General features: G+C 38.9%; 1 protein-coding gene across 1 annotated transcript in view; it reads right to left on the reverse strand.

Moving 5' to 3' along the window:
- LOC138007812 (adhesion G protein-coupled receptor L4-like) overlaps positions 1 to 10,000 on the reverse strand; it is a 95,438-nt gene that overhangs the window by 2,919 nt on the left and 82,519 nt on the right. The window contains exons 11-15 of the mRNA XM_068854894.1: positions 8,324 to 8,408; positions 7,214 to 7,307; positions 5,957 to 6,006; positions 1,415 to 1,544; positions 841 to 941 (exon numbers count right to left, since the gene is read on the reverse strand). Coding sequence (XP_068710995.1) covers positions 841 to 941; positions 1,415 to 1,544; positions 5,957 to 6,006; positions 7,214 to 7,307; positions 8,324 to 8,408 — 460 coding nt within the window. The remainder of the gene's footprint in view (positions 1 to 840; positions 942 to 1,414; positions 1,545 to 5,956; positions 6,007 to 7,213; positions 7,308 to 8,323; positions 8,409 to 10,000) is intronic.

Raw genomic sequence — 10,000 nt, forward strand, 5'->3', positions numbered from 1 at the left:
GATCTTGATAATAGGGAGCTTAGAAGTCGACGACGTTCGCACGACGGCGCCGTTGGGTCACCTCATGGTACCGCGTCACCGTCCTGAAGAATTTGTACTTTTATAAGATTTTCACACACAAACCATGGAAGGTTCGATTCGAATGAGAAACCAAACGATGAATGCAAAGCTCAGTTTCATTTCTACAGGCCTAGGGAGGATATTTATAAACTTGCTGAACAGCTTCTGCAGCCTGACGAGATGACCACTTATCTTTTAATTGTTTTAAAATTTTATCTTTTTATCTTTTAATTGTAAATAGCGGGAAGGTCAGCTGTCAAAATTCCTCTTAATGCTCCAGGTGTTTTTGCCGGGTCATCAAGTATCACATTTAGGGGCATGTTATTTAAGTGAAGACCTTCTGCTGCACCATGGCGAATAGTCCAACTAAAAATAAAAGCGCTAGCGAAATTTAAAGCCAAATCTTCGTGCATAGCGCTTGAGACACATACATAAGAAGTTTACATTTACATTTACATACTTTATTGACTTTCCTCAAGGGGGCTTTTCAAAGACAATATTAACACAAATATATTCCTATTTTCAATGTCGTCAACTTTGGCGTGACTCCGGCAAGTGCTCATAGAGGCATGCGTAGCAGACATGTCACGCAACCTAACGGCGCCGTCGTGCAAAGGTCGTCGGTTCGCAAGATCCTTAATAAAATGATACAATCGTTCAAATGGCCTATTACTATTACGTCTTTGTGACTTATGCCTATATAGATTGGTTGCATATCACAAACACAACTCCACGTAGAAACGCTTCAGATGATTTATTTCATATATTTTTGTGACGTACGTTAGCACCCAGTGGCTGATTATAGTGATGACAGATCCCAGGATAGACAATCCCAAGCCAACATACGTGAGGATCTCCAATAGTTTCCTGTCCGTTTGAGACTGTTAAAAATTGTAAAAAAATCATTAAGAATTCATGAAGAACAGCCGACGACAACCGAATTCAGATCTCATAACATTTATGGTAAAGATAAGAATGAACATCTCATCCTCATCAGTAGCCCCTATTCACTGAGGCTTATCGAAACATCTTTTAATTTTACACTGGTCTAATGGCAGGCAAGTTCCGTAAACCAAGCATCTCACACGTGTGTTAATTTTCTCGGTTTGCCTTTACTGGTTTTTTTTCTAACACATAATACATACATAATATATATACATTATGCATATTGGAAGTTGCTGTTGGTATTTATAAAACAAAAGTACAAACTTTAGTTTATTTGAACTCTATAAATACAAACGGTGTACTTATCTTGTAGTGCTGGTCTCGCTTCTTTCGTTTCATAACCGACATTTGATGTTTTTTGAAATTATTTGACTATTATGGAAACGATTACAGATTTATGTGCACTTACGAGTTTAGCATCAACATGTGTGAGGTCCGTGAGGTCCATGAGCACTGCAAAATGTGTTAAATGGTTGCAAACACACGTTGTTTCTGAGCTGCCGGGTGTAAAATTGACGTAACAATTGTCCCCTGACCATCTTAATGAATAGAGAAATGTTAGTGTATCCAATGAACAGTTTGTAAAATAATCTTTAATTGGTGTCGAAAGTAATTTCGGGATTGTTTAGGTTTTGCAGTGCTGCGCTCGGTGATAAGCTCAAAACTCCCGAGCAGTCGTCTTAACCAACCAAGGTAACTATTCGGAGTTTCCCGCGCTTTTCCCGCGCTGTGCGTCATGATTGGCTCGATTTTACTTATAGAAAGCCTCCCTTGGGAGATTCAGCACGCCCACTGTTCTAAAAGCCAATCAAAACAAAGTTATCTCAGCGCAAAGGGAAATATAATACTTTTCGCGGAGCACCATGGGCAAGAAAATATGATAACTCATCTGTGCGAGAAAATTTGGTTTTGGTCCCCATACGACCATACATCCGCTTCTCCATGTATATCAGTGTGACCAGAATCACGTAACCATATTGCGGGCTCAAGTTTACAACTCAGCCAGGCAGCTATATTTCAGCTAGTGTACGTAACTCATTTTATAATCAATTGACACCTGACAAAACAAAGCATCAGCTAACCAGTAACAAGTGACCATGTCCAGGGCTCAAGATTAGAGCTCATCAAGGTCAGCTGTTTTCTTTTAGTTGACTGCTGACCAGGAACCAGTATTTGATTGGATCGCAGGCTCAAGCCAGGTTAACTTATTGTAAGAATAAATAACCTGGGAGCTCCGCTTTTAGGCTAAATCTATTTAGTATATACTCACTCAGTGATCTTGGTGTTTCAAGCAATCTGATTGGCTCGCTATCTCGGAGTAACTGAGCATTATTCACTCCCTACGGAGTGAATAATGCTTGATCCAAACAAAACAAAATGGCCGGCGTAAACTCGCCAGCATTTATGAATCAGAAATGTTGAGAATACAAGATGATGCTGTGCTACAGAAGACAAAGAAGGCCACAAAATTTGGCCTGAAAGTTTTCAAAGGTAAGAGAAGAGTTCATACTTTTGCCAACCAGTGTTTGACTTCGTTTTTCCAGATAATTGCTGAAAATTAAACAATCTTCACGCCAACAATTTGTTTCACTCGGAGTAATTCTCTCTTGTAGGGCTGGTCGCCCACCAAAACGAATTTCTTAGTGAAATCGAGGAATTAAAAAAATGTTTAAGAAAGTTCCACATGGTTACAAGGAACAAGACGGGTCATTTACAACAAACTAACGCTCACTTCAATTAGAGCCACCATTTCATGTGGACCCTTTACCAACTGCACTTTCAATTTCCATTTCAAATGAAACTCAAAAACTTTAATCGAACGGTGAAAATGTTTTAACAACCAGACTTTCGATTTAGATTGCTGATTTAAACGGTGCTAAATGACCATTTTGCTGTTTGTGACGAGGATTTTAACGAAGGTTATTTAGATTTGTCATGTTTGAAGCTTCTGTAAACACTTTCGCGCATGCTTTGTGCCGTTTTCCACGCATGAATTGAGATGCCAATGAAATCGACTTTGGATTTTCTTTCTGCAATTGATGTTGAGATCACTTCGTGAGTATATACTAAAACAATTATTCTTTTATATTTTACCACTATTCACCTCGATTTCAAAGAATAATTGTTAAATATTACACAAATATTGTTTAAAGGGTCTATGACATATGTTTCTTTATTTACTCATTTGAAAGATCATGGTTTTCTGAGATAAAATCAATGAAAAAAATTCCATATCGATTCTCCTTCCGTGCGGCCTTTAGCCTGAAAAATCGGATTTTCACTTCCGGGGAGGAGGAGGGATACAAAACCGCGCTGGTAAGGAGACTGTCATCTTTGTTTGTCCATTCAAATTTTGATTGAAGCAGTTTTGTTTTCTCTTGGGACCAAGCCTAAAGAGAAACTAAAAACAATGCTTATGCAAAATTTGGGTAGACAAACAAAGAATATTATGGTATTTTCCTCTTCGGGCAATTGACATCACTGGTCTTCTATTCGCAGTCTCCTTACGAGCGAGGTTTTTTTATCCCCCGTCCCTTGGAAGTGAAGGCTGGATATCGGTATGAAATTTTTTGGGTTTTTTACTGGGTATCCCAGTCGGAAAATGGGTGGGATTTGTTCGTTTTCTATTTTTTTCTTTTTCTTTTTTTTTTTTTTTCCTTTCCGTGTCGGGAAAAGTCTCTCCTATCACTCCCTTGCTAAGTGGTATCTTTGTGCGTGCAGTCTTCCGCCGGTATTTTGGTAGGATTTCAGGGGGTAGTAGAAAGGCGTAGATTTCTCTGGTTTGACACAGTAGAATGTTTCATTAACCTGCAATGGCGTCGAAGATTGAAACGCAAATGGCGTTTTCGAGGATCTTTAAACAAAATGTACCCTAACATGGAGCTAAAGAATGGAACATAATTTAAATTGGATAAACAAGACAGGCGGTGAAAAAAATATCTGGAGTCTTAAAAGCAACGAGTAATGGACTTCGACAACAATCTGTCGCCCGTCGAGCCGTAATCAAAGTGAGCTGTAGTTCCAATATTGTACAAGTGTGATGTTTTGTACAACACTGAAATCAAATGGAAAATTCTCTAGTAACTTATGGGTTTAACAAAGACAGAGAAGGAATTGAACAACTTGGATCTGTGATGTCTGTTGTCTGGCTTATTTATAGTTGTTTGTACTCGATTCTGCACAGTCTTCCGGTAACAATTAGAAATTTCACTAATTCTTGTTAGTCAAAAATTATTTGAAAGAAAGCTTGTTGCCCATTTTTTGCTTGATAATTCAAGTAAAGGGTTTTTCATTAAAGGATTTGATGCTGAACACTGGTGGGAGATTTATTTAGTTGTGTTTTTGACACGGAACTTGCCCTAATATGCATAATATCACTTGGCCTTTTGACATCCCATTGAAAAAAACTCGTAAAATATTCGCGGACCGGTCGATTTTCGCTGAAATTTGAAAGGATGATTGCTAACGAATAGAGAACGATTTTCACAATAACGAAAAATTCCTGTGTTAAGCATGAGAATTCGACGAAGAGATAAATGCGACTAAATTTGTTGCGTGCGTTGCTATTTTTGTGATTTGACTGTTGTGCAAATTTTGATCGAGAATATTAAATTATGAAAAAATATCTACGGACAGATCGTTAAAAAATCTTTATATTTAGCGGTTATAAAAGATGCAACGCTTGACGAGAAATAATATTTTTGTTAATACAATGTATTTGAAAGAAGAAAAATTTCGCGGGAATCGGGACGCGGTGAAAATAAGTTAACAAATTGGCATACGTGCGTTGAAATGTGATACGCGAGGAGACAAGAATTTTATTTCTCTGACAAATGATTTTGTCATTGTATTGTATAAGATGAAATTTATTTGGGACGCCAACAATATTTCTTTAACTTCCTGCTTAATCCATTTTATTGCTATGACTTGCTAGTGCAAAATTTGTTTTCATGGAACTCACGCTTTTTGTGAATTTTGAGTGTCATGAAATTACATCGTTTTCGTGACAATATATCCCTTTACTCTAACCCAAAACCTTTCAGATAGTAACAAACTTTATATTTATTAACCATTTCTTCTAATTTTGTGCTTGTCAGCATTGTGAATTGCGATAATTCGCAAGTCTGGTTTTGTATCTCATAGATGTTCAGATTTTCTATTACATGGCCGCTCAACCTCGCGATTGTGTAAATAGTTCACACTGAAGTCAAAATAGATACGTCCTCAGGAAGCTGACAAAAAAGGCTTCCTGACCCGACAGATGAAATCTAAATATTTAGTTAAATATTACAACAAGATTAAAAAAAACCAAAGACGTTGTTTTACTCTGAAAACGACGAACCATTAACATGCTTTCCCGCAGTTCATTCAGTTGACACAAGGTGATCACGTGCACCTTTATGGTTGCCTAACACGTGATCAATTTCTTCCTTTTTGACAAAGCATCATAAAAGTCAGAGACTGCAGAAATCTTCGTCTTTTTACGATCGATTGTCATTAATCTTTCGATGAGAATTCGATTCAGAGCTATATATAAAAACTGTTTCTTTTTCCTCTGTCTGAGAAGAAACGAGTGAATTTTACTCAAGAGCGTGTTTTGTTATCTTTAAACTGAATTTATTACCAAAGCTTAAAAACTAAAAGACCTCGAAATGGGACAGGATATTACAAAATAATTAAAGGTGTGAACGTATGAGCCAAAGGGCCTCTGCTGGCGCGACATTTGGGTGACCCTCAAATGGTCTTAATGACCTCCCACTTGAAAAAATTAACTGGAACCCTGATTAATTTCAATACCACCCAATTCAGTGCCTTCTTTTTTTGTGTAACACGTACCACAGGCAACCCAGTGTACGCTTTTATGGTGAGTCTAGTTTAAATATCAAAAATGATGATGTTTCGATTGAGTAAATAAAGAAAAATCTGTCATATACACTTTAAGTTTTCTTACTTGCTTTCTGAGAGATTCCAGAACACACATTCTCTATCGTTTCCTGCGGACTAAGGTCAAGTAAACGTCTTGGAACTTGTGCAACTATCCATTCCATTAAATTAAAAGCAATTAAAACTCTGCTCTGACGAAAGCTAGAAGATTAAATTTAGCTAAATTCTCTAATAGACAATGGGCGCGTCTTCGAAGCTACAGACGAAGAAAAAATACTGACAAAAAAATTGATCAAGTCCTAATTTTCCTAACAGACCTTCTAACTAAACACCATCGTATTTCTTCCCATTTGAATGCGTCAAATTTACATTTTAAAGGCAAAATCAGTTAAACTGCAATCAGAGATAGGCGAGCGATCAGTATTACACAGATCATGAGTTTATTATTCATCTGCTAATCTCCACACATACCGATTCATTTCTTTTCAAGGATGATGCTCTTTTTCACGAAAGATTGAGGTCAGGAACCCATGACCCGGAGCCTACAGCTCCCATACTGGGCCTATGTAACGGCATTTTTACAGACCGATCTATTTTTAGACTATCTTTTCCCGAAAAAACAAAGGCAGTTCCGGTTCGGTGACCCTATGACGTCAGCTTAATTTCTTGTAATTGGTCATCGGGCTCCTGTGGGAGTCTCATTCGCGGGAAATTCAATCTAAAAATAAATCGGTCTGTGAAAACGCCGTGACACGAACACAGTAGAGTTGTAGGCTCCAGGTCATGGGTTCCTGTTGAGGTCCATTGATTTATTAGCCAAAAGGCATTTTAACCGACCGCGTGCGTCTGTTCAGTAATAGGTCGCAAATGACGTCAAAATGTGGCAAGACCAAAAACGTGGCACACGAGGCAGTGTCACGAATGTTCTTACCACAATTCATTCTCGTCACCAGAGCCTCGGATCGACCCAAGGCTCTGGGAAACTCCGTGTAGGAGAACATGCGCCGTAGGGTTCTTACAGCCAAAAATTGGCTATTTGAACCTTACAGCGCCTGCTCACTCCTCGTGCTAACATGAATATGCACCAATTAGAGACGCTTTTGATTGTTCTTCACGAAAACCAATGAGAAGACACTTTGTTTCAGGGTTCCCCAGAACTCTTCTCTCCCTCGGTCAAGAGAAGAGCTCTGGGGTCGAGATTGACCACAATTTGGCGTCTTCTGTGATTGTTTTTAGATGACGCCAGCCATGCGTCTGCCCTCTATAATGGATCATATGCGAGAACGCAAAATGCAAAATGCATGTATTATGTAATAACTGATACCTTCAAGTTCTTAAACACCAAGGAGACATTTTTTAGCAATTCTGCTTTTGCAGGAGGAAATATTGACGCTGACATTATATGGGTGTTAATAGTCCTGTCAAAAGAAACAACAACAAGAAACAGAATAAGGTGAAGATAACGAGACAAGACTAAAAGTGCCATGAACATCAGACTTTAGCAAACCGATCGAGGGAAGAACAAATTATAGTTTATTAGGATCTACCTAACAGTTCGTTGGGAAGTAATTCCCTTAAGATTTTCGATTCTTGACTCTACGTTTTGACAACGAGTAAATTATTTCTGTGTTAACTTTATAAAGAGTGAAGAAGTTGAACAGGATGCAAAACACGCGAAGCAAATAGTGGCTTGAGATTCAAAATGTACGTACGCAGCCCCTCCTCCCGCCCCACCCACAACGTTGCAAACTTTCAGCCGCAGTTTTTCAGGCTTTCCAACACTGTATAAGGTGGGGGAAGAACTGCATTTGAGTTTTAAAATGTATTATTTGCTTTTGAAAGTAATTTTGAAATCATGGATAATTACGAGTTTTGAATGACCGTCCAAAGAATTTTGTCCACGTAGTAGTTTCCGTATCCTGAATACTTTGGATTTCCTTGCTTTACGTTTGGCAAAAAAAAGCGAAGTATTCCCCCACACCTCGACTCTGTTCTTATGTTCTTTCACCATTCAAAATCAGCTTTTTCCCGGCATTCCAGGCGCGCCTTAACCACCACAAATTCCTTCAGGGTTTCACAGATTACGAGATTTCGTTATTGCGCCGAGAGCTGGTGAAAAAAAGGTTCAACGTTTTTCATCCTTGTTGCAGCTCTTCTTCGAAAAATTTTGAGGTTGAATACGAATTGAAAGTTGACCATTCACCACGAAAGCGAAGTTGAACGAAACAGAGGACAAGCCCTGTTCCGTTCAACAAGTTGACAGTGGCTAAACGACGTGAAATGACTGTTTTCCAGTCTCAAAAGCTGATAACACACTTTCTCGGCTTCAAAATTCTTTGATCAGCAAATGTTTTAAAACGTTAAAACGTATGCCTTGAGCTTAATATAACCAAGAGGGACTTACAGTGATCAAGAAGAATGGCGGAAAGCATACCTGCTTTTGTCCGTGTTATTCGTGTTCTTTGCCGTGGTAAACAGTCTATGCAGTTTTTTATATCTCACTCCCATAACTACGAAGCCTGAATACGGAAAACAACATAGATTAACAGACCAATCCAAAAAACCCAAAAAGTGACGAGTTTCTTCACCAATTTGTTCGTGTTGTTTGCAGTTGTAAACAGCCTATGCAGCTTTTTGTATCTCACTCCCATAACTACCGAGCCTGAATAAGGAAAACGAAAGAATCTAAAATGTGACTAGTTTGTTCATCAGTATAATTGGAGCTGCATTCAATGGAGTTTCCGAGAAATCAACAATTTAATTTGTGTGACCAATCACAACCAATCATATAGCCCGTTCATAAAGCGAAGAAAATTCATCAGTTATTGAAGTGTCTTCGTAAGACACGGCACTTGCTATTTCACACACTCGTGCCGCAGGGATAAACAACCAAGACCCGAGTGTCTAGTTTACCACGAAAACGGAACATACGCAATTATATTAAAGAACCCCTGTGACCAAAAAGTCAATTCTTATTTTTCTTTGGATTTCAAAACAAGGCAGTGTGGCCCAGTGGTTAGGGCGCTTGCCTTGAGATCCGGAGATCCCGGGTTCAAGACCCGCTCTGACCACTCCATGAATTTGTTCCTGGTAGTCCCTGGTTCAACTTCCCCGGAGCACTTGTAAATAGCCAACTGGTTTGCCTCCGGCCAGTTGGGTTTCTTAACAGTTGTTGTTGTTGTGTTCTGTTGTTCCGTTGATTGTTTCGTTCGCCCTGAAAAGCCCCTATGGGGAGCGGTCAATTAAGTATGTATTGTATTATTGTATTGTAACTAAACACTAAGCGACCAAATTTTTAAGCCTTCATTTCAAAAAGACACCTGTTTATTTTAACTGGAATTTTCCTATTTAATGGTCCGCCATTACTAACTTTAAGTTCTTGAGAGAGCTGGATCGAGGAGAAAATGACGTCAAAGGGTCACTAGTTTAAGAATGCAATGCGCGTGTACGCCGCAAAATTTATACGAAGCACGGGAGTTTTGGGCTTTCAGACTTTTAACGTAGTGTTTTGTTTTTATAATGAGCTGCAAGGAAATAAAAAAGGCACATTGACTCCGAATGACCGTCACAACAAATATAATTCTCCCAGGAGAGGCGCGACCGCGAGGAGATTGAGAACAATTTGCGAGGACAACAATAATCTTTTTCCCAGCAACTTCCCATTACTTCTTTTCCATCAAGCAAATACACCCCCTGCGGAACACCACCGATGGGTGTCCCTACCGCTGTACGACCTGCTAAATTTGATGCACCCTTTTTCAGCAAGTTGTTGTTTATGCGAAATAAACTTGTGAAACTGTTTACATTTTGCAAGCAACTATTTCAAAATACTAACAAGATTTATTCGTTTCCAGATTTTTAGGCCTGCTTATGAACGTCCCGCTTGAAGTTAACTACTTTCCTCTCCCGCGCACGCCTTCTTACCTCAGAGATCTAGTAAATATCGTAAGTTCGGGAACCTGTTTTTTTTCCGCGGGCTTCGCGCTAGTAGGTTTTTGATTTTGCTAGCATAATTGTCGGCATAATTGGTGGAACAACTAGCATAATTTTCTCAGATTTTTAAAAAATAGCACGTCTAGCATGATCGGTATATATTGATAAGCCTGAAACC

The sequence above is a fragment of the Montipora foliosa genome, chromosome 1 (assembly GCF_036669935.1).
Source record: "Montipora foliosa isolate CH-2021 chromosome 1, ASM3666993v2, whole genome shotgun sequence".
NCBI classification, from domain to species: Eukaryota; Metazoa; Cnidaria; class Anthozoa; order Scleractinia; family Acroporidae; genus Montipora; species Montipora foliosa.